General features: G+C 38.1%; 1 protein-coding gene across 1 annotated transcript in view; it reads right to left on the bottom strand.

Moving 5' to 3' along the window:
• The window catches only part of LOC127656938 (ryanodine receptor 3), a 245,618-nt gene that overhangs the window by 111,415 nt on the left and 109,522 nt on the right, over positions 1-24,681 (bottom strand). The window contains 16 exon segments of the mRNA XM_052145505.1: positions 3,742-3,876; positions 5,948-6,050; positions 6,316-6,516; positions 7,170-7,974; positions 8,272-8,498; positions 11,532-11,618; positions 11,705-11,870; positions 11,950-12,110; positions 13,599-13,665; positions 14,817-15,016; positions 15,228-15,436; positions 17,980-18,154; positions 18,307-18,509; positions 20,079-20,226; positions 20,417-20,576; positions 22,150-22,233. Of these exon segments, the coding sequence (XP_052001465.1) occupies positions 3,742-3,876; positions 5,948-6,050; positions 6,316-6,516; positions 7,170-7,974; positions 8,272-8,498; positions 11,532-11,618; positions 11,705-11,870; positions 11,950-12,110; positions 13,599-13,665; positions 14,817-15,016; positions 15,228-15,436; positions 17,980-18,154; positions 18,307-18,509; positions 20,079-20,226; positions 20,417-20,576; positions 22,150-22,233 (3,131 nt within the window).

Raw genomic sequence — 24,681 nt, 5'->3', positions numbered from 1 at the left:
AAATAGGGAGCAAGGGAGCATCCTATAGCTCTCTATACAGTTAAGTCATGCACTAAATAGGGAGCAAGGGAGCATCCTATAGCTCTCTATACAGTTAAGTCACGCACTAAATAGGGAGCAAGGCAGCATCCTATATCTCTCTATGCAGTTAAGTCATGCACTAAATAGGGAGCAAGGGAGCATTCTATATCTCTCTATGCAGTTAAGTCATGCACTAAATAGGGAGCAAGGGAGCATCCTATATCTCTCTATGCAGTTAAGTCATGCACTAAATAGGGAGCAAGGGAGCATCCTATAGCTGTCTATTGGGGGGTTGTTGCACATATCACTTTTTTTTGGTCCGTTCTGCATAACAAGCCGGCTCATTTTAGCTTATCGTGGCCTATTTGCCCCTGATCGGCCCCAAAGTGTGTCGGGCCACCTGGAAAAGGCCGGGTATGCCAGGCTAATACCAGTTAGCCCCTGACACTTGAAATCCCTCTGACAATGTGCTGACTTTATTCCCAGACGCTGTCGCAGTGACTGTCATCAACCTTTAAATAACGAGACTGATGGGAGAAAAGTGTCTGCTCAGGTCATCTGTCAATCACTCTTTCATGGGCCGTCATGTCTCTGTCTGTCAGAGGTCAATAAGGGTTTTATAGGGTGGTTAATTACAAACAGTGCTGACGAACATTCCCGCTCTGATACTTGATGGACATCAGATAATATAACAGACGCTGAACTCAGCACTGCACACGAGCGTTAAACCTGTCGGGTTATTTCTGCAGATAGGGATGAGGATTGTTTGACAAAAATGCGTTTGATGTTCCTCATTTGGATAAAAGTGTCAGATAATAACGAAATGTAACGGGGTTCTGATCAGACTCTAGGTGGTAAATGTTTACTGTATAATATACTGTGATTGTCGGGGTAAGCATGAGTAAATTAGCACATTTCTTTGGCAATAATTAGGGCCGGAGCACTGATGGTGCGAGGACACTATTGTTCTTCTAGGCGTTTATAATTTGTTTCCAAAATAAATTGCAATTTTGAGGGCCTAAATATACTCGATAACTCGTGAAACTTTCCACACGAATCAGAAGTGCCGAAATGTACATCTGATATGGGTTTCAGAATGAGGTGTGGAAAAATGGCTCAATAGCACAAACTACATACTTCCACACTTTACCTATATGTACGTAAGTCGGTACATATGTGTAACATGCCCATACCTACAAAAACATATAAGGTGTATTATGAGACATTATGAATGCATTATGCTCTAAACTATAACTATGAATAGGAGAAGTCTTATAATGTGTTATAACTGTAGTTATAATTATATATGAGATGTTATAACATATTATAAGGTGTATTATGAGACATTATGAATGCATTATACACTAAATTATAACTATGAATAAGAGAAGACTTATAATGTATTATAACTGTAGTTATAATTATATATGAGATGTTATAACATATTATAAGGTGTATTATGAGACATTATGAATGCATTATACACTAAATTATAACTATGAATAGAGGAAGACTTATAATGTATTATAACTGTAGTTATAATTATATATGAGATGTTATAACATATTATAAGGTGTATTATGAGACATTATGAATGCATTATACTCTAAATTATAACTATGAATAAGAGAAGACTTATAATGTATTATAACTGTAGTTATAATTATATATGAGATGTTATAACATATTATAAGGTGTATTATGAGACATTATGAATGTATTATACTTGAAATTATAACTATGAATAGGAGTTGTCTTATAATGTGTTATAACTGTAGTTATAATTATATATGAGATGTTATAACATATTATAAGGTGTATTATGAGACATTATGAATGCATTATACTCTAAATTATAACTATGAATAAGAGAAGATTTATAATGTATTATAACTGTAGTTATAATTATATATGAGATGTTATAACATATAAGGTGTATTATGAGACATTATGAATGCATTATACTCTAAATTATAACTATGAATAGGGGAAGTCTTATAATGTATTATAACTGTAGTTATAATTATATATGAGATGTTATAACATATTATAAGGTGTATTATGAGACATTATGAATGCATTATACTCTAAATTATAACTATGAATAGGGGAAGTCTTATAATGTATTATAACTGTAGTTATAATTATATATGAGATGTTATAACATATTATAAGGTGTATTATGAGACATTATGAATGCATTATACTCTAAATTATAACTATGAATAGGGAAGACTTATAATGTGTTATAACTGTAGTTATAATTATATATGAGATGTTATAACATATTATAAGGTGTATTAAGAGACATTATGAATGCATTATACTCTAAATTATAACTATGAATAGGAGAAGTCTTATAATGTATTATAACTGTAGTTATAATTATATATGAGATGTTATAACATATTATAAGGTGTATTATGAGACATTATGAATGCATTATACTCTAAATTATAACTATGAATAGGAGAAGTCTTATAATGTATTATAACTGTATTTATAATTATATATGAGATGTTATAACATATTATAAGGTGTATTATAAGACATTATGAATGCATTATACTCTAAATTATAACTATGAATAAGAGAAGATTTATAATGTATTATAACTGTAGTTATAATTATAAATGAGATGTTATAACATATAAGGTGTATTATGAGACATTATGAATGCATTATACTCTAAATTATAACTATGAATAGGGGAAGACTTATAATGTGTTATAACTGTAGTTATAATTATATATGAGATGTTATAACATATTATAAGGTGTATTATAAGACATTATGAATGCATTATACTCTAAATTATAACTATGAATAGGAGAAAGACTTATAATGTGTTATAACTGTAGTTATAATTATATATGAGATGTTATAACATATTATAAGGTGTATTATGAGACATTATGAATGCATTATACTCTAAATTATAACTATGAATAGGGGAAGACTTATAATGTATTATAACTGTAGTTATAATTATATATGAGATGTTATAACATATTATAAGGTGTATTATGAGACATTATGAATGCATTATACTCTAAATTATAACTATGAATAGGAGAAGTCTTATAATGTATTATAACTGTAGTTATAATTATATATGAGATGTTATAACATATTATAAGGTGTATTAAGAGACATTATGAATGCATTATACTCTAAATTATAACTATGAATAGGAGAAGTCTTATAATGTATTATAACTGTAGATATAATTATATATGAGATGTTATAACATATTATAAGGTGTATTATGAGACATTATGAATGCATTATACTCTAAATTATAACTATGAATAGGGGAAGACTTATAATGTATTATAACTGTAGTTATAATTATATATGAGATGTTATAACATATAAGGTGTATTATGAGACATTACTAATGCATTATAAATATGGGCTTTAGAGAAAGTGTTACCATCGAGATTAATAAATGCTGTAATAATCTTTGCTAATTTGTGATAATGAATACATTAATTAGTTTTAATGAAATTATAATTATATGTGCTTTGATATAATTACCTCCAGTTCAATGAATAAAAGAAGAGATCGCTTTTCATGCCTAAAATAGACAGCACGTCTACGACAAAAAGTGCTTTGAGTTGAAGTTTAAATCAAACGTTTGGGGAAATAAATATCAATGTAGTTGAACTCGAGTTGAAGCATTTAATCCAAGCTGGAAGATTGTGCATGTGTTCTTACAGGGAGCGGTCTGCTCTTTCTCTGTGGGCTGTGTTTCAGATTTCTGTGGTTGACCTTTGATCTTATAGATGAGAGCGAGCAGTCGACCTTTAATGGACGAGTCCAGATCTTCCTCGTCCTCCTCCACAGGAACTCCTGCAGAGACAAATAAACCAAACACATCAGAAATATGAAATACTGCTTCCTCCAGATTACTGTCCTGTAACATTACTGTCTGTTCTCTCCCACACGACTGCAACTGAAGCTCCCCGAAGACAGAGGTCTTGAATTATTTACATCATGTTGCTGTGTGAGCTGTGTGCTGGATAGAGATCTCTCAAAACTCGACACATCTGCTGTGTTACATTATGTCTAAATCAACACTTTAACATCTATAAGCTGCTTGTGTGATGTGAAGCTTTGTAACACTGGTTGTGTTTACACGTCAGCTGTACAGTCATTTATGAACATCATTACCGGTCTGATACATTTGTATCTTTTTGGGTTGTAACATTTTATCATGTTGGTTTCATTGTAAATTGTCTGCATATGACTCAAAACACACAAAAAAGTTTTAAAAACACCCCTGTATGGTTTTCATCATAATGATCTCGTTATAATGGTTTTAATGAATTTAGCACGTTTTAACCCTTTAAGCTCTGAAGGTGTTTTTAAAGATTTCCTGTTTCAGTGGAATACCCAAAATTAAAGACTGATAACTCGAGAAAACAAACAAGGAGGGTCAAGTGTTTGGGATCACAGTAAAGAAGACTTTTCAATTGTTTCAATGATTAACATATTGATACGTTCTGAGACTCTCAAAAGATTTAGCCAAATATTTTAATTTTTTCTCTCCCCAATGTGAAACGCCCAATTCCCAAAGTGCTCCAAGTCCTCGTGGTGGCGTAGTGACTCGCCTCAATCCGGGTGGTGGAGGACGAATCTCAGTTGCCTCCGCGTCTAAGACGTCAATCCGCGCATCTTATCATGTGACTTATTGAGCGTGTTACCGTGGAGACTTAGTGCGTATGGTGGCTTCACGCTATTCTCATCCACACACAACTCACCACACGCCCCACTGAGAGCGAGAACCACATTATAGTGACCACGAGGAGGTTACCCCATGTGACTCTACCCTCCCTAGCAACCGGGCCAATTTGGTTACCCCATGTGACACTACCCTCCCTAGCAACAGGGCCAATTTGGTTACCCCATGTGACTCTACCCTCCCTAGCAACCGGGCCAATTTGGTTACCCCATGTGACACTGCCCTCCCTAGCAACAGGGCCAATTTGGTTACCCCATGTGACTCTACCCTCCCTAGCAACAGGGCCAATTTGGTTACCCCATGTGACTCTACCCTCCCTAGCAACCGGGCCAATTTAGTTATCCCATGTGACTCTACCCTCCCTAGCAACTGGGCCAATTTGGTTACCCCATGTGACACTACCCTCCCTAGCAACAGGGCCAATTTGGTTACCCCATGTGACTCTACCCTCCCTAGCAACAGGGCCAATTTGGTTGCTAAGGAGACCTGACTGGAGTCACTCAAACTCACGAATCCAGCGGTGACAGTCAGTGTCAATACATTTGTGTTGATACGACAAATCAATCAAAAGTTCCAACATTACAAATATAATTGATCATAGTGTCCAAAAACATCTCCAAAGAAATAAAAGATAATAATTGTACATAAGAACTAATTACACATGCAAACACAACAATGACTAAAGGTTTGCATAGCATGCACACATGATTTTAGTCATGAGATTTCAGAGTGAGTTTCATTCTGTGTCATTTGAGTCATCATTGAGTCTGTGTCGTGTGTTTGGCCATCTCCTGGTGGTCATATGTAACATTGTGCTTCATGTGGATTATCTAATGATCTATACATCTGATTATCTTGTGTGTGGACTCGATTGAAAGATAATCACAGACTCGAAATAATCATATGAGATGTTTTATGTTCTATTATCCAGTGGTAATGTGGCATATAAAAATGTAGCGTGTAATTTCTGTGCCACCGATTTGAAATGTTTTCAAACAGCTTTCCGAATACTCTCCCTCTCCCCGTAGATTGTTTACAATATTATCTAAACAACAACTACAGGAATACACAGGAGTGATTGTTGTGATTGTTTATGGAAACTTAAACGACCCAAACGTGCTGAAGTTTACATTTCATTAACATCATAATCACGAGAAGTCGCTGTGTGTTTGATCTCACCGCAGTGCAGTCGCAGCTCGCTGTGGAAGTCGTACAGTTCCTCCTGTATGTCTCCCGGGCACGGACAATCTTCACCCATATTAAAGTTCAACAGCATGTTAATCTGAAAGAAACAGCAAATGACCCCATTAATGAAGCCGGTCTGAGCTTTAATGGCAGAACATTGGACTGCAGTACGTCCATATTTGTGTTTCAGATCAGGAGAACGGAGCCGTATTGGGAAGAGATATAATGCATCATAATGCAGTGAATAAACGGCCATGAATATTGCTGAAATACATGTGTAAAGTGATGTAACATGTAATAATGTAACTGTTCAGCTGTTACAGGAGAATGTAAAAGTGTAAGTGTGTGAGTGTAACATATACCTGCTCCTGCGGCGGTGAGCGAAACTCTTTGGTCTTTTTGGCCGTGACGGCAGCAGACATGTTCAGAGCGAGCATCAGCTCATTATAACGAAACTTCTGGTTGTACTGCAGCTTTGAGACGAAACTATCCGAGAACGACACGATGGCTTCAATCCGATGTCTCAACTCACAGTCACAGAAATAATGCAGGAGTTCACACATCTACAGAAAAACAACAGCAACATGGACAAACCGTCATTATATGTGTTAAAATACAGGATAATAATTCAGCCATTGAATGATCACAGTTCCAATTCAAAGAGAGTCATTTGTTCGGGAATCGGACTACACTGGTCACGCTGTGTTTCGTGCTGTTGATTCAAAAGAGAGTCATTTGTTCGGGAATCGGACTACACTGGTCACGCTGTGTTTCGTGCTGTTGATTCAAAAGAGAGTCATTTGTTCGGGAATCGCACTACACTGGTCACGCTGTGTGTTTTGTAATGTAGATTCAAAAGAGAGTCATTTGTTCAGGAATCAGGCTACACTGGTCACGCTGTGTTCAGTGCCAGTGAATAGCAATGCAGGAATCGTTCAAGAATCATAAATGGAAATGAAAGTCATGAAAACCATTTGGTTCTGGTGTTCGGACCTCAACAAGAACAACCGCATACAACAACACAATCTAGGCTTTTGACGACAACGGTACTGTAACAAATATAGTTACAGAAGAATTTTAGTTGTATAGAAATGAAACAAAATGACAAAGGGAAGCTTCTTCCTATGCAGTTTGAAGAAGATAGTATCAATATCTGCAGTAATGGTATAGTGTGGTTACCATGGTAATACAGCTGAAGGACACTGTAATCTCTCACCTGTCGTTTCACAGACTCTGGAAGTTTCTTCTCCAGCAGTCCCTTCATCAGAACTTTACTGTCTTTAGCTTCTTCCTCTCCTGCTTCCACAGCTTTCTCTTCGGCTCCAGTCAGACCTTCTTTCATTGTCGCATCTCTCAGTCCTTCAACCATCTGTCCTCCAAACACATTGGGCTCAATGAGCAGTAAGATCTTTTGCACGTCATCGCTGGTCAGGACGGCCATCGTCAGCAGCGTGCTAATGAGCCGTAGAATGGGCACGAACTGATATTCCACACTCCCACCGACAGGGTCTCTAATGTGATCTCCTCCACCCTGCACCGCCTCCGTCAGCATGCTGATGGCCTTCTCCTTCAGAATGTCCAATGGGACTTCAGGACTGTACAGGTGCAGGTCACGTTTGGTGCTTATGAAACAGGGTGGAGCAAAGTTGAGTCTGGGTTTGAGGGAGGTGCTGAGGCCGACGCCTGGAGGCTGGTGCCGTTTGGATGCGTCAGGAAAGAGTCGGATGCTGCGCGTCTCGGCGGTGATGGGGACGATGAACTCGTTGTTCATCATGAGGCGAGCGGCCCGGGCCGTCTCCAGGTGTACACTGATGAGAACGTTGTAGAAGCCCTCACGAAGCATGCCCGACAGGTATTGGTTGCTGATGGTGTACAGGAGCTGTGATTGGTCGAGATGGCTGCAGAGGGCGTGAGCTACACGCGTGTTTCCGTGTGCACACAGAGCACAGTAGAGTTTCAGTGTGTGATAGTGGAATTTACGCAAGTCTTCTTGTTCAGATAACTCCATAATATCCACACACCTGGATTGAGGCAGATTCGTCTTTATTAAAGTACAATTCCAGGTTTAATACAATAAAGGATTTTATAATAATCAAGGTACATGAATGCTGTCAAAGTATTGTTCACCGTTAGTTTATGTTAACTAATGTAGTTAACTAGCCTTAAAGGGGTCATGTCATGAGGGATACAATTGTACAATAAAAACATACAGTATGTTTCAGAACTCAAAACTTCCTCCTCTCTGCAAAAATGACTCATTCTCATGTTTTACAAATATATTCACGTTCATTTGGGTTTGTGTAAAAGTGTGTTTGTACCGGTTCTCCTCTGGAATGTGTACAGCGAGCATCTGTAGCGGCTCCAGACACTGCGCCATCCATCCGTGTCTCTCACTGACGCGAGTCGTCTCCACCTTCAGGAATGTGTTTGGCATTCGGCTCCACAGCACGGAGTTGATGGTCTGGATGTCCAGACGAGGTGGACATTGAGGAACAGGATTCTTGTGCTCACTCTTAAAGATGGCAGAGGAAATGGGCATCGCGTTCTGGAGAAGACAAGTTATAAACAAACCATTATTCTGTACGGAATAGTGAAAAGAATTGACCCATTCGCAACTTGACAGTGAGGGAGAACAATGCAACATTTGGACTTCTGGGAACATTTTAGATTGATGACTCAAGCTGTTTATTGCAGCAAACTGTCTAAATAAAGGAATCCGCTAAAATTATTAAGACTTCTCGATAAAAATATGAGAGGTGCTTGCCGTGACAAAACTCATAACCACAATTTCCCACCAACTGCCCACAGTTGAAGGAGCCCACCCCACATCAGTGAGATGTTCTGGTGCAGAGATATGGCTAGACATTGCTATTATAATTTAACGTGATGTTAGGCATTGCTAGCATGTTGCAAGTATGTTTCTAGGCAATGCTAACATGTTTTAGCATGTAGGTAGGCATTGTTAACATGTTGCTAGTTGTTTCAAGCATATTTTAACATTTAGATAAGCATCGATAGCATGTTGTAGCCTGTTGTTAGCATGCTTAACATGAAGCTAGGTGATACTCACATTTTTTAACATGTAGCTAGGTGTTGCTAAACTGTTTTAACATGTTGCTAGGCATTACTAGCATGTTGCTGACATGTTTAGCATTAAGCTAGGCATTGCTAGTATTTTTTAGCATGTAGATAGGTGTTGTTAACATGTTTTAACATGCAGCTAGGCATTGCTAGCATGTTTTAGTATGTAGCTAGGCGTTGTTAGCATGTTTTAATATGTAGCTAGGTGTTGTTAGCATGTTTTAGCATGAAGCTAGACGTTGCTAGCATTTTTTAGCATGTAGCTAGGCATTAATAGCATTTTGTTAGCATGTTTAACATGAAGCTAAGTGATGCTCGCATTTTTTAGCATATAGCTAGGTATTGCTAACATGTTTTAGCATGTCGATAGGCATTACTAGCATGATACTAACAAGCTTAACATGAAGCTAGGCATTGCTAGCATTTTGTTGCATGTAGCTAGGTGTTGCTAGCATGTTTTAGCATGCAGCTGGCATTATTATCAAATCAATCAAATCAAATCACATCACTTTATTGTCACACAACCATATACACAAATGCAACAGTGAAAGTCTTGGGTGCAGTTCCGAACAACATAGCAGTCATGACACTGATGAGACATACACCAATTTACATTAATATCAGATTACACAACACAATTTGCATATCTAATATACACATGATTACACAACACTATAATAATAATATGCAATGTACTGTATACAATACACACAATATAAAATACACATACACACAATAGAAACACAGTATACAATATAAATAGTATAGATAAAATATACAGTATGTTTTATTGTGCTGTATTTACATTCAGAATGTCGGTTGATAGTCAGTTGCCAGTATTATTAAGAGAAAATATAATGTATGACAGTCCAGTGTGAGAGTGCAGAGCTGATGCATATTAGCATGTTGTTAACAGGTTTAGCATGAAGCTAGGCATTGCTAACATTTTTAGCATATAGCTAGTCATTACTAGAATGTTGCTAACATATTTAACATGAAGCTAGGTGTTGCTAGCATGATTTAGCATGTAACTAGGCATTAATAGCATGTTGATAGCATGTTTAACATGAAGCTAGGTGTTTCTAGCATGTTTAACATGTAGCTAGGCATTAATAGCATGTTGTTAACATGGTTAACATGAAACTAGGTGTTGCTAACATGTTTGATCATGTAGCTAGGTGTTTCCAGCATGTTGCTAACATGTTGCTAACATGTAGCTAGATGTTGCAAGCATGATTTAGCATGTAGCTAGATATTACTAGCTTGTTGCTAACATGTTTAGCAATAAGCTAGGTGTTGCTAGCATGTTTTAGCATGTAACTAGATATTACTAGCTTGTTGCTAACATGTTTAGCAATAAGCTAGGTGTTGATAGCATGGTTTAACATGTAGCTAGGCATTACTAGCATGTTCCAAAAAAAATTACCATGAAGCTATTTGTTGTTGCTAGCATTTTTAGCATGTAACTAGGCATTAACAGCATGTTTAACATGAAGCTAGGTGTTGCTAACATTTTTAGCATATAGCATACTAGAATGTTGCTAACATATTTAACATGAAGCTAGGTGTTGCTAGCATGATTTAGCATGTAACTAGGCATTAATAGCATGTTGATAGCATGTTTAACATGAAGCTAGGTGTTGTCTAGCATGTTTAACATGTAGCTAGGCATTAATAGCATGTTGTTAACATGGTTAACATGAAACTAGGTGTTGCTAACATTTGTTAGCATGTAGCTAGGCATTATAAGCATGTTTCTAGCATGTTCAACATGAAGCTAGGTGTTGATGGCATTCTTTAGCATGAATCTATGTGTTGTTAGCATGTTTAGCATGAAGCTAGATGTTGCTAGCATTTTATAGCAAGTAGCTAAGCATTAATAGCATGTTGTTAGCATGTTTAACATGAAGCTAGGTGTTGTTAGCATGTTTTAACATGTAGCTAAGTATTAATAGCATATTGCTAACATGATTAACATGAAACTAGATGTTGCTAGCATTTTTTAGCATGTAGCTAGGCATTACTAACATGTTGCTAACATGTTTAGCATGAACCTAGTTGTTGCTAGCATGTTTGATCATGTAGCTAGGTGTTTCTAGCATGTTGTTAACATGTTGTTAACATGTAGCTAGATGTTGCAAGCATGATTTAGCATGTAGCTAGATATTACTAGCTTGTTGCTAACATGTTTAGCAATAAGCTAGGTGTTGCTAGCATGTTTTAGCATGTAACTAGATATTACTAGCTTGTTGCTAACATGTTTAGCAATAAGCTAGGTGTTGCTAGCATGGTTTAACATGTAGCTAGGCATTACTAGCATGTTCCAAAAAAAATTACCATGAAGCTATTTGTTGTTGCTAGCATTTTTAGCATGTAACTAGGCATTAATAGCATGTTTAACATGAAGCTAGGTGTTGCTAGCATGCTTAACATGTAGATGCATATGGTTTTAAAAGCAAAAGTGGAGAGACATTTTTGACAATGAGGATTCACTCACCTTGATTTTGCTCAGTTCAAACTGGAACAGACTGGAACTTGTTGGCCGTACAAACACAGCAGGAAAGAGTTTAGTACTTGGCTCCACCTGCACAGCAAATACATCACAGATTATTTTACAGGCAGACTGAGTTTAAATTGATCCAAAGCATCCACTAATTATGTCTGATGAACCTGATATGAGCTTGAAAGTTCTTTGCCGTTGACTGTGAAAGCTAACAGCCCTGTTGCCAAATCAATGAGGCATCCAATCTCTAGATCCACATTGCTCCTGCTGGTGGAGTGAGCGGTGCTGGTGACATCACCACCCCAAACCATGTAACAGTTACTCCTCTTCACACTGTCGGATGAGGGAAAGTCAGGTTAGTGTGTCTCATGATTCGTCATAAAGTACTGTACAACTAACGGTGAGTGCTCACCTCTCGTGCACGCGACCCCGCTCGTCTCCAAGGGTAACCGTCACAGTACGGTTCTTGCCGAGATTGAAGTGGTTGCTATAGTAATGGTAGTCAGGGGTGACCCAACCAACCCACACGCATGATGGATCTTGACCAGCGAATACTCGCACTGAATAATAATACTGCGGAATAAAGACAAAAGCGCTTATACACCTGTCACTCTTACAAACTAAAGTTATGACCAGAATCAGCTATATAGCGTATAGTGAGTTTAAAGTAATTTTTAATACTATATTAATTTATATTAATACATTTTAAAACTACATTCTTGACCAACACACAACAGGTGTCGTTTGAAAGTTTAGAAGCTCGACTATCCAATGCATGTAACATTATGACAAAAACTGAACAAGTACTTTGAAATTTACAGATAAATCAGAAGTGTTACATTTTGATAATTTATTTTTAAAATTTGCACTGTACATATTATTGCATATTGCAAAAAACATCAAACTGATCTAATAGTCATGTGTCATATGTTGTTGGAAAGATCTTAAAGAGTAAAATACAACCAGACTATTTGTTTTACTCACAGACTAAAATATAGTGAGTAACAGCTAAATATATGTCTTTGATAATTATCACAAAACATCACACATCATTATTTAGAGTCTGTGATTATCTTTCAGTCGAGTCCACACACAAGATAATCAGATGTATAGATCATTAGATAATCCACATGAAGCACAATGTTACATATGACCACCAGGAGATGGCGCCAAATACACGACACAGACTCAATGATGACTCAAATGACACAGAATGAAACTCATTCTGTGAAATCTCATGAGTAAAATCATGTGTGCATGCTATGCAAACCTTTAGTCATTGTTGTGTTTGCATGTGTAATTAGTTCTTATGTACTATTATTATCTTTTATTTGTTTGGAGATGTTTTTGGACACTATGACACATTATATTTGTAATGTTGGAACTTTTGATTGCTTTGTCGTATCATCACAATATTTTCTCAGATACAGTCGACATGATTGTGAACAAAACAAAAGCAGTTTTTCTGAGTCACTTTATTTACACACGGAGATATAAAATGTCAAATCAGAAAACATTAATAAATTAATATTTTGCTCAGTTGTTTTTGTGATTTTTCAGCCGTTTGAGAATCTGAGAATCTCAGAATGTATCATAATCTATATCATTAAAAGAATTGAACAGTTTTCTTTATAATGATACCAAACACTTGACCCTGCTTGTTTTCTTTCCTTTTTTAATAAGTCTTTAATTTTGGGTACGCCACTGAAAGAAAAATCTTTCAAAACACTTTCAGAGCTTAAAGGGTTAAACTGCAAATTTGTATCGCCTCGAACAAGCTTATTTGTCAATGACCCATATATATATATATATAGTTATTTATTATTTTATCTTATTTTGATTTCTGTTCATCTTTTGACACGAGTTTCCGGAGCATAATAGCCAGTTTCAGTTATTGTTCATTTATTGTAAATAGAACGTATTGGAGTAAATAATAAAATACAAAGAAGAAAAAAAGAATCATTAAAGGTTTGGCAACAAGATGCCACAGATGAAAATACAGTAAATCATAAAGCAACTCAAGAACGCTATTAAGAAAGAACAAAAGTAGACAGAACTTACTGTAGTGATGTTGCTGTAGTCCGTTCTCCTTCCTTCATCCGAGTGTTTCATTGACTTCACGGGATACCTTCAACAAAATTAAAAAGATCAGAATTTTAGAGACCCGCGTATCTCAGTGAGTATTGGCGCTGATTATCACATCTGGAGTCGTGAGTTTGAATCCAGAGCGTGCTGAGTGACTCCAGCCAGGTCTCCTTAGCAACCAAATTGGCCCGGTTGCTAGGGAGGGTAGAGTCACATGAGGTAACCTCCTCGTGGTCGTTATAATGTGGTTCTCGCTCTCGGTGGGGCGTGTGGTGAGTTGTGTGTGGATGCCGCGGAGAATACCGCGAAGCCTCCACACGCGCTACATCTCCACGGTAACGCGCTCAACAAGTCACGTGATGAGATGCGCGGATTGACGGTCTCAGACCACGGAGACGAGTCACTACGCCACCACGATGACTTAGAGTGCCATGAGAATTGCCCGTTCCAAATTTGGTTCCTGATTTTAAGAAAAATACTTTGGGTGGGACAATCTCTCGATTCATTCGATGTACGATGTATGGTTTAAGATTCGATATAACAACACTTGAATGACAAAGTATGACAGAAAATTCTGTTTACATTTGAGAAAAATGTTTGAAAATGATCAATTCTCATGAGAATAAAGAGTTTCTCATGTATGTTTCACTATAAGACAAACAAACCTTCAATAGTTACTACTGATTGATCAGGTACAAAAGAAACAATATAATTTTACAGAACATGTTTTATCATTTGTTTGTTGTCATTGTTATCATCACATTTTTAGATTTTAAAAAATGCAAATATTCTACATTCTATCAATTAACTTAAAATTATAATGTGTAAAATGTGCATGTATTTACATTTTACAGTTTACATTCACTTGTATAACATGCACAAAAATGATACTGTCTCTTTAAGAATGGAGGCTGTTCAATGAGCACCTTTTGGTTTAGTGCTCATGAACGAGAGAGTCGTCGCGCGGTTTATTGACCACATCCATGCTATAGGTGTGACTAAAATGTTACTTTTTAATGAACAACTGACCGTAAAGAGCTGAATGGATATTAAGAGACATTATTCAATGAAAGTGGAGAGTGTGGACCTCATCTTTGAAGGACACCTTTCATTTCAAGCACTTTTCTAACAGAGAGATTTCGATGTTTGACGGGATATTTAGCTTATGATCACATGGATATAAAACAATGTTACCTGTGTTTGAGTTTGAGCGGTTCCTCCTCATGCACTCCGTTCACGTGAGCGTAGATGCTGCTCTTGAAGCTGGAGTGAAACTCGACGGGCATACTCAATCTGCAGAACACCATGTCAGCGTTACTGTTCTGAGTGCCAAACATCTTATGGGAGACCTTCAGACACGGTGGGCTGTCGATAGTCCCGTCGATTCTGGTGACCTGCAAACATGATGAGAAGACGACAGTGAGATGTGGCTATTATGGAACCTAAAGAGGTCAGATACTTTGCAACCACGTTTATTACATTTTCAATTAAAAGCTGCATTCAAAGTGTTCTTCCTTTGGGGGAATTGAAGCTTTTCAATCAATAATCATTAAGAAAAACAAAAACACAATCTGACAGCGAGTGTCTGGAGGCGCTTGTTCTTACCGCTATGTGCTTGTGCTCTTTTGGCACGTTGAAGAAGGTCGGCAGACGTTTACTAAACCACATGGTGACCTCACGATTCATGTTGACGGCAAACGGTTCAAAGCCCTCCTGCAGTCCACACATGGTGTAGTATTTAAACGTGCTGGCGTCTTTACCGAGATTCATACGACCAATCTGACACAGACCCAAACTACACACGGGGATAAAACCTAGAGGGACAAGAACCAAATAAAAGCATACATTAAACCCTTTGGAGGTGCCTGTATTAATGTAAACATTTATGTCTAATTTGAACTTCATCAAAGATACAATAATGATCAAGCACAATCTGTTTTAACTAATAACAAACAAATTATAGAGTTGATCTTGAACATATTAAAACATCAAACATTCACAGTGTAGGTTGTAAAAAGTATGTGAACCCCTAGGCTAATGACGTCAACAAAAGCTAATTAGAGTCAGGAGTGAGTCAAACGTGGCAGTGAGTTAATGAAATGAGATTGGAGGTGTGGGTTAGAGATACTTTGACTCAAACATTTTGAGTTTCCTATTCACAAGAAACATCTACTGACGTGGACCATGCCTCACAAACAAGAGATCTCAGAAGATCAACAATCAAGAATTGTTGCTTTGCATAAAGCTGAAAAGGTAACAAAGTTATCTGGAAGAGTTTAGATATTCATCTGTTCACAGTTAGACAAACTGTCTATAAATGGAGATGATTTAGTACTATAGGTACTCTCTCTAGAAGTGGCCGTTAGATATTCATCTGTTCACAGTTAGACAAACTGTCTATAAATGGAGGTGATTTAGTACTATAGGTACTCTCACTAGAAGTGTCCGTTAGATATTCATCTGTCCACAGTTAGACAAACTGTCTATAAATGGAGATGATTTAGTACTATAGGTACTCTCACTAGAAGTGGCCGTTAGATATTCATCTGTCCACAGTTAGACAAACTGTCTATAAATGGAGATGATTTAGTACTATAGGTACTCTCTCTAGAAGTGTCCGTTACATATTCATCTGTCCACAGTTAGACAAACTGTCTATAAATGGAGATGATTTAATACTATAGGTACTCTCTCTAGAAGTAGCCGTTAGATATTCATCTGTCCACAGTTAGACAAACTGTCTATAAATGGAGATGATTTAGTACTATAGGTACTCTCTCTAGAAGTGGCCGTTAGATATTCATCTGTCCACAGTTAGACAAACTGTCTATAAATGGAGATGATTTAGTACTATAGGTACTCTCTCTAGAAGTGGCCGTTAGATATTCATCTGTCCACAGTTAGACAAACTGTCTATAAATGGAGATGATTTAGTACTATAGGTACTCTCTCTAGAAGTGGCCGTTAGATATTCATCTGTTCACAGTTAGACAAACTGTCTATAAATGGAGATGATTTAGTACTATAGGTACTCTCTCTAGAAGTGGCCGTTAGATATTCATCTGTCCACAGTTAGACAAACTGTCTATAAATGGAGATGATTTAGTACTATAGGTACTCTCTCTAGAAGTGGCCGTTAGATATTCATCTGTCCACAGTTAGACAAACTGTCTATAAATGGAGATGATTTAGTACTATAGGTACTCTCTCTAGAAGTGGCCGTTAGATATTCATCTGTCCACAGTTAGACAAACTGTCTATAAATGGAGATGATTTAGTACTATAGGTACTCTCTCTAGAAGTGGCCGTTAGATATTCATCTGTCCACAGTTAGACAAATTGTCTATAAATGGAGATGATTTAGTACTATAGGTACTCTCAATACAAGTGTCCATTAGATATTCAAGACTTGAAGGAATCATTGGAACTGGTTAACATCTCTGTTCATGAGTCTACTATACAGAAAACATACCAAAGACCACCTTGACACTCTACAATGCTACTGGGAAAATGTTTTGTGGACTGATGAAACTAAAGTTGAATTGTTTGGAGAGAACGCGCATCACTACGTATGGCATAAAAAGGGCACCGCATACCAACATGAAAACATCATGCCAACAGTGAAGTACGGTGGAGGGAGCATCATGATTTGGGGCTTGTCATGGTGGCAGTGTACCAGCTGTAGCTCAGTAGAAGTTGGGTGATGCAGCAGGACAATGACCCTAAACATCGAAGTAAATCCACTACAGAATGACTTCAGAAAAAGAAAATCCACTTTTGGAGTGTCCCAGTCAGAGCTCAGAACCCAATAGAGATGCTGTGGAATGACCTCAAGAGAGACTCCACACATCCTAAGAATATGAGCTGAAGCAGTTCTGTAATGAAGAATGATCCAATATTCCTTCTGAACGTTGTGCAGATCGAATCCGCATCTACCGGAAAGGCTTGATTGAGGTTATTGCTGCCAAAGCATAATCAGCCAGTTATTAAATCCAAGGGTTCACTTACTTTTTCCAAAGCACTGTGAATGTTTAATGGGATGTGTTCAATAAAGACATGAAAGATTATAATTCTGTGTGTGTTGTTAAAGCACATTGTGTTTGTCTATACTTGCTGAGATCACATTTCACGGCCAGAAGACACCAGCAAATCACATACGCCTGTCTGAGATTATACATCATTTTCTGAAATACACCACGATATTTCAAATTTCCGAAATTTCCAAATGGAAAGCCATGGATGGGCTTTTCTGCTCTTTAAATGAACATGTTTGTCAACAAAGTAAATTGAGCACATTTGCATCAGAAAGGTCAATTATACTGTATAAAGTCGATTAAATCAAGGGGTGTTTTCTAACCGTCATTACTGTCAAAGTCAGTGAAACAGAGTTCAGAGCCCTTGTTAGTGATCAGGATTTCTCCGTTGAGGGTGAAGATCATTGATTTGTCCTCCATGTTGATCATACAGCCGACCACGTCACCAGCATGCCAACAGCGGCCAAACAGACGGCTGCCCATGTGGAGCCGATGACCCTGATCAACCCAATATTGATAAACAGAAATAACAGAATTTGGGGTGCATGTCCAGTGAATTCAGGTAATCTGTCAATAGTGAGGTTACAAATCGATCATTGTATTTTACTGTAAAAACAACAAAAACACTGAAGAAGGAATCTGAAACTCACCCGATGACCATCAAACACATACGCCTGATCATCAGTACCGAGTTCTACATCAGGTTTACAGCCGGGTCGAGCCCACCCGACCCTCATGTCTCCACCCGTCACCGCCTCAAACTCAAAATACCATTTACCGGTCATCACTGCGTATGTCCGCTCCACACGGAAGAACCGGATCTTATCGATACTCAACCGCTCCACCACATGACCTGATGAGAGAGAGGTCACAGAAATAAACACGTGGCATTATAGAGTCCAGAATAGAGTTGATGCCAACTCTCATTCTGTGTATCAGTCACACTGAAGTCAGGATGTTTGAGCTGAATGATCATCGGTTTATAATCATTTAACAGCTATTAAAAGAAATCCTTCCCAATATTCACCTAAAACAAACATTTAGCTAATTAACCCTTAATTGATAAAAGATCATGTGCAACTGAAGCTTTTGTTGACAAACAGAAAACCTTATTTTGGGCTCATTAACATTTGCCTTTACGTAAATATACATTATCTGTTATTATTTGTGTGTGTGTGTGTGTGAGTGTGTGCATGTGTGTGGGTGTGTGTGTGTGTGAGTGTGTGAGCATGTGTATGTGCGTGTATGTGAGTGTGCATGTGTGTGTGAGTGTGTGAATGTGTGTGCGTGTGCATGTGTGTGTGTGTGTGCATGTGAGTGTGTGTGTGTGTGTGTGTGTGTGTGTGTGTGTGTGTGTGCATGTGTGTGTGTGTGTGTGTGCATGTGTGTGTGTGAGTGTGTGCATGTGTGTGCATGTGTGTGTGTGTGTGAATGTGTGCGTGTGTGCATGTGTGTGTGTGTGTGTGTGTGTGTGTGTGTGTGTGTGAGTGTGTGTGTGTGTGTGTGTGTGTGTGAGTGTGTGCATGTGTATGTGTGTGTGTGTGTGTGTGTGTGTGTGTGTGTGTGTGTGTGTGTGTGTGTGTGTGTGTGTGTGTGTGTGTGTGTGTGTGTGTGTGTGTGTGTGTGTGTGTGTGTGCGTATAGTATAATAAAATACAGGTAAATATTTTACACAAGTCAGAATATTTAATAAATATTTTTAATAATTACATTTTTTAAACAAGTGGTAAAAAAAACATTAAAAGAAATAAATAAAAATGTGTAAACTTGATAAAAAAATGTAATGCTAACAATAAAAGTTCAACGGGATGCTTAAACGTGAACACTTGGGAGTTCATTTCTATTTACAATATAAAAAATTATAATAACTATATATATATATATATATATATATATATATATAAATTCAGATTTGGGGTTAGGGTTTGAGAAATTGTTATTATAATAATTATTATTGTTACTAATATCACTATTATTATTATTAATATATGTTTTATTTGTGTAGAATCATAAAATACAGCTTAATGTTTTCACAGGTCAGAATATTTAAGAAAGATTTTTAAGATTTTAATGAGAGAATTTTAGAAATGTAGGACTTTCTTTAGTTTGGCATTATTTGAAACGTCACAAATGAATCCGGCTGTCCACATACAAGGACATCGATTTTTAGGAAAACAGTTTTTTCATTTATTTGTTATTTTTTTGCATGTGTATTAGTTGCAAAAAGAGAAATGGAGATTGCACACAGCCGTCACTCGTTCTCAGGAGGTTAAGACATATTTTGTAAGATTTCAATTAGTGGATAAAAGACGTGTTTCTGGATGCGTTCACATGTGAACACTATTTCTAAAAACAATTAGGGTTGTAATTAATTTAATGAATCTCTCTCAGTTTCATCACATGACTCTGAATTAAGATCTCACCAGCGTCTTGGTCGGGCGGCTCGATGTTGTATCCGTATCCAATGAGAGTGCGTACGGCCTCCCTGAGGCTGTCACGGTTCGACTTCTTGGTGCGCTCATCGAGTAAAGCATATGGCACCAGACGAGGGTTACGCTTGCTCTTCACATCCTGTGGACAGAAACACACGCTGTGATTGGCCCTGAGGGAAAAACACACTCTTTGATTGGACACCGACTGCTTTGGAATAATTGAGAAACACAGTAAATGATGATGTCTTTGATTAAATCTGACTGAAAAACAACTCATAATTACACCTCTTGCTTATGTTGTTTTGAACAATATCAAAGAGGTTGAGCACCTGCTGTATCCCGTAGGTCCAGCCCTGTTTGATGCGGTCTTTGGCCCAGACGTTATGAGCATTCTCCGCCAGTTTGTCCACCAGCAGCTCCTGAGCCGGGGTCAGTTTCACATCGGACAGATCCAGAGGTGTGGGTTTATAACCATTAGACATCATATAGCTGCACACAAACCACGCAGAGAAAGAGATTTAGAGACACAGTCAGACACAGTCTACATTATAAAATGAAAATTATGCAGAATGAGTTTCATTCTGTGTTATTTGAGTCATCATTGAGTCTGTGTCATTGTGTAACGGCCAATTCCCAAAGTGCTCCAAGTCCTCGTGGTGTTGTAGTGACTCGCCTCAATCCGGGTGGCGGAGGACGAATCTCAGTTGCCTCCACGTCTGAGACCGTCAATCCGCGCATCTTATCACGTGACTTGTTGAGCGCGTTACCGTGGAGACGTAGCGCGTGTGGAGGCTTCACGCTATTCTCCGCGGCATCCGCGCACAACTCACCACACGCCCCATTGAGAGCGAGAACCACATTATAGTGACCACGAGGCGGTTACCCCATGTGACTCTACCCTCCCTAGCAACCGGGACAATTTGGTTGCTAAGGAGATCTGACTGGAGTCACTCAGCACGCCCTGGATTCAAACTCACGACTCCAGCGGTGACAGTCAGATACCCAGGCCAAATTGAGCCAAATATTAACTTTTCTTCTTATTTTGCATTTTATATCTCTGGGTTCTCAATCATGTCAACTGTAACTGAGAAAACATTTGTGTTGATACGACAAAGCAATCAAAAGTTACAACATTACAAATATAATTGATCATAGTGTCCAAAAACATCTCCAAACAAATAAAAGATAATAATTGTACATAAGAACTAATTACACATGCAAACACAACAATGACTAAAGGTTTGCATAGCATGCAGACATGATTTTAGTCATGAGATTTCACAGAATGAGTTTCATTCTGTGTCATTTGAGTCATCATTGAGTCTGTGTCGTGTATTTGGCGTAACATTGTGCTTCATGTGGATTATCTAATGATCTATACATCTGATTATCTTGTGTGTGGACTCCATTGAAAGATAATCACAGACTCGAAATAATCATATGTGATATTTTATATTCATTTTATATATCATGAACTTATAAACAAAAACGCAGCATAAAAGCAACAGCAACATAATCATCAAAGGGTTCACATAATCATTTATCTGTTACTCGCTATATTTTTGTCTGTGAGTAAAACAAATAGTCTGGTTGTATTTTACTCTTTAAGAGCTTTCCAACGACATATGACACATGAATATTTGATCAGATTGATATTTTTAATGCTGTACGGCGCAATTTTTTTATATATATGTATAAAATATAAAAATGTAACACTTCTGATTTATCTGTAAATTTCAAAGCACTTGTTCAGTTTTGGTCATAATTTCTACATGCATTGGAAAGTCGAGCATCTAAGCTTTCAAACGACACCGATTGTGTGCTGGTCACGACTGCAGTTATTAAGATTTCAACAATGATATTTTTTCCCTACAATATGGCTAAATATGAATCCCATCGTCTGTGATTATCAATATCCATCTAGTCTATTTGATTAATCTGAGAGATTGTCATTATAAGCTGAAAACTAATTTCATCATTTCGAGTCACCATCTGTCGTCTCACCACACCATCTGCGGCTCATGATACTCCATTTATAATATCACAGCGTCTGTGGACTTACTTCTTTGGAAGTTTGAGTTTCTTCAGGTCCTCTTCAGCATTCAGTTTCACCTGAACAACATGACAACCCAAAGCCAGAACAGTCCTGAAACACACAAATCCACAAATGACATTGTGCACTGTGAGCTATCGGTGTCGAGACTTCCATCCCAGGAACAGTTTGTAAACAAACCGCTCTGAACCAATATGGAAATGCAACTGGAAATGTAAGCGCAGCGCAGTTCTAGCGGGACAACTAGCAGCTGTACATCATCGCACCATTAACGGGACAACTCCTATCCAATCACATGTAAACCGTTGCTTTATAAGTCCGCTCACAATCTATCACATTGCTGTTTCAGTGTGCTAACACCTCCTCCACCCCACCACCACCTGTTGAGTCTGGTGTAAACAGCAGTAGTGTTTATGTTCCGTGATGTACAGCTGCACATAAAACACCTCCATTAAACAGTCAAGTATACTGTAGTTTCATCATACAGAGAAAAACACTGTGTAGTGTGACTATTTTTGGGAGTAGCACACACCCCCCTAAAGCGGCAGATACTGAAAAGGTCATGAGACATCAGTGTATTACTCCCTGCTAATTCGGAGTCTGGGGACGGTGCTTTAACTTCTATATAGATTGTATAGGTTTGGTGTTAAAGACACACCCACCAGCTGGCGATGCCAGTCAGAGGATGGAGACACAACTCATGTTTTTTGGCGGCATGTTAAGATCCAAGAGTTTTGTGTGTGTGTGTGTGATGTGTTGGGCACTCAAGTTTCCTTTTGCCCCAGACTATGTATTTTGGGTGATGGGGTGGTCATTAATATAGGGGATACATACGTAAAAATTGGGTTCTGGCCAGCATTACGATCGGCAGACAGATTGCTCTTAGGAGAAGGAAGTCAGGTGGCGTTTATGTGGTTTGATTCTGCATTTTCTGTTGTGTTTATTTGATTTGCTGCATGGAATCAATAAAAATGGTTAATAACAAAAAACCAAAACAAACAAGGATGGCATTAAATAATTCGTGTGACAGCATTAAAGGAATATTCTGTGTTCAACACGAGTTCAGATCAATCAGCAGCATTTGTGGAATAATGTTGATTACTACATAAAATAATTTCGTTATATAAGCACAAATGTGTGTTCCAGTGAGACACTTACAATGGAAGTCAATGGAGGCAATATTTTGGAGGTTTCAAGGCAGAAATGTGATGCTTATAATTTTATAAAAGCACATACATTCATTCTTCTATCATAACACATATATTATTTGACCTGTAAAATTGTTTACATTCATTTTAGGGTTTGTTGACATTACATTGCCATGCAATAAGCTGTACTATTGGATATAACTTTACGCAGACAAGGTTTATTAATGGACCCCAAAGTTTTTTGTTGTTGTTCTAACTTTGTAAGCATGTATTTCTGGTTCTGTTCACTCGACCTCACTTTGAGAAGTCTCATGTTATTCCACTAGATGGCAGCAAACACTAGAAACAATTACAGTTTCTCTGTCACATTCCATCACAATATACAGATCTGAACTGTAGGGGGCGCTCTAACACATTTACCCCTCACAGATGTGAACTGTAGGGGGCGCTCTAACACATTATACCCCTCACAGATGTGAACTGTAGGGGGCGCTCTAACACATTTACCCCTCACAGATGTGAACTGTAGGGGGCTCTAACACATTTACCCCTCACAGATGTGAACTGTAGGGGGCTCTAACACATTTTACCCCTCACAGATGTGAACTGTAGGGGGCTCTAACACATTATACCCCTCACAGATGTGAACTGTAGGGGGCTCTAACACATTTACCCCTCACAGATGTGAACTGTAGGGGAGCTCTAACACATTATACCCCTCACAGATGTGAACTGTAGGGGAGCTCTAACACATTTACCCTCACAGATGTGAACTGTAGGGGGCTCTAACACATTATACCCCTCACAGATGTGAACTGTAGGGGGCTCTAACACATTTACCCCTCACAGATGTGAACTGTAGGGGAGCTCTAACACATTTACCCCTCACATATGTGAACTGTAGGGGGCTCTAACACATTTTACCCCTCACAGATGTGAACTGTAGGGGCGCTCTAACACATTTTACCCCTCACAGATGTGAACTGTAGGGGGCTCTAACACATTATACCCCTCACAGATGTGAACTGTAGGGGGCTCTAACACATTTACCCCTCACAGATGTGAACTGTAGGGGCGCTCTAACACATTTACCCCTCACATATGTGAACTGCAGGGGGCGCTCTAACACATTTTACCCCTCACAGATGTGAACTGTAGGGGGCGCTCTAACACATTTTAACCCTCACAGATGTGAACTGTAGGGGGCGCTCTAACACATTTTACCCCTCACAGATGTGAACTGTAGGGGGCACTAACACATTTTACCCCTCACAGATGTGAACTGTAGGGGGCGCTCTAAAACATTTTACCCCTCACAGAAGTGAACTGTAGGGGGCGCTCTAACACATTTACCCCTCACACATGTGAACTGTAGGGGGCGCTCTAACACATT

The sequence above is a fragment of the Xyrauchen texanus genome, chromosome 16 (assembly GCF_025860055.1).
Source record: "Xyrauchen texanus isolate HMW12.3.18 chromosome 16, RBS_HiC_50CHRs, whole genome shotgun sequence".
NCBI lineage: Eukaryota > Metazoa > Chordata > Actinopteri > Cypriniformes > Catostomidae > Xyrauchen > Xyrauchen texanus.
Note: the sequence above shows the minus strand (reverse complement) of the source record. Positions and strands in the feature narration are given on the sequence as shown.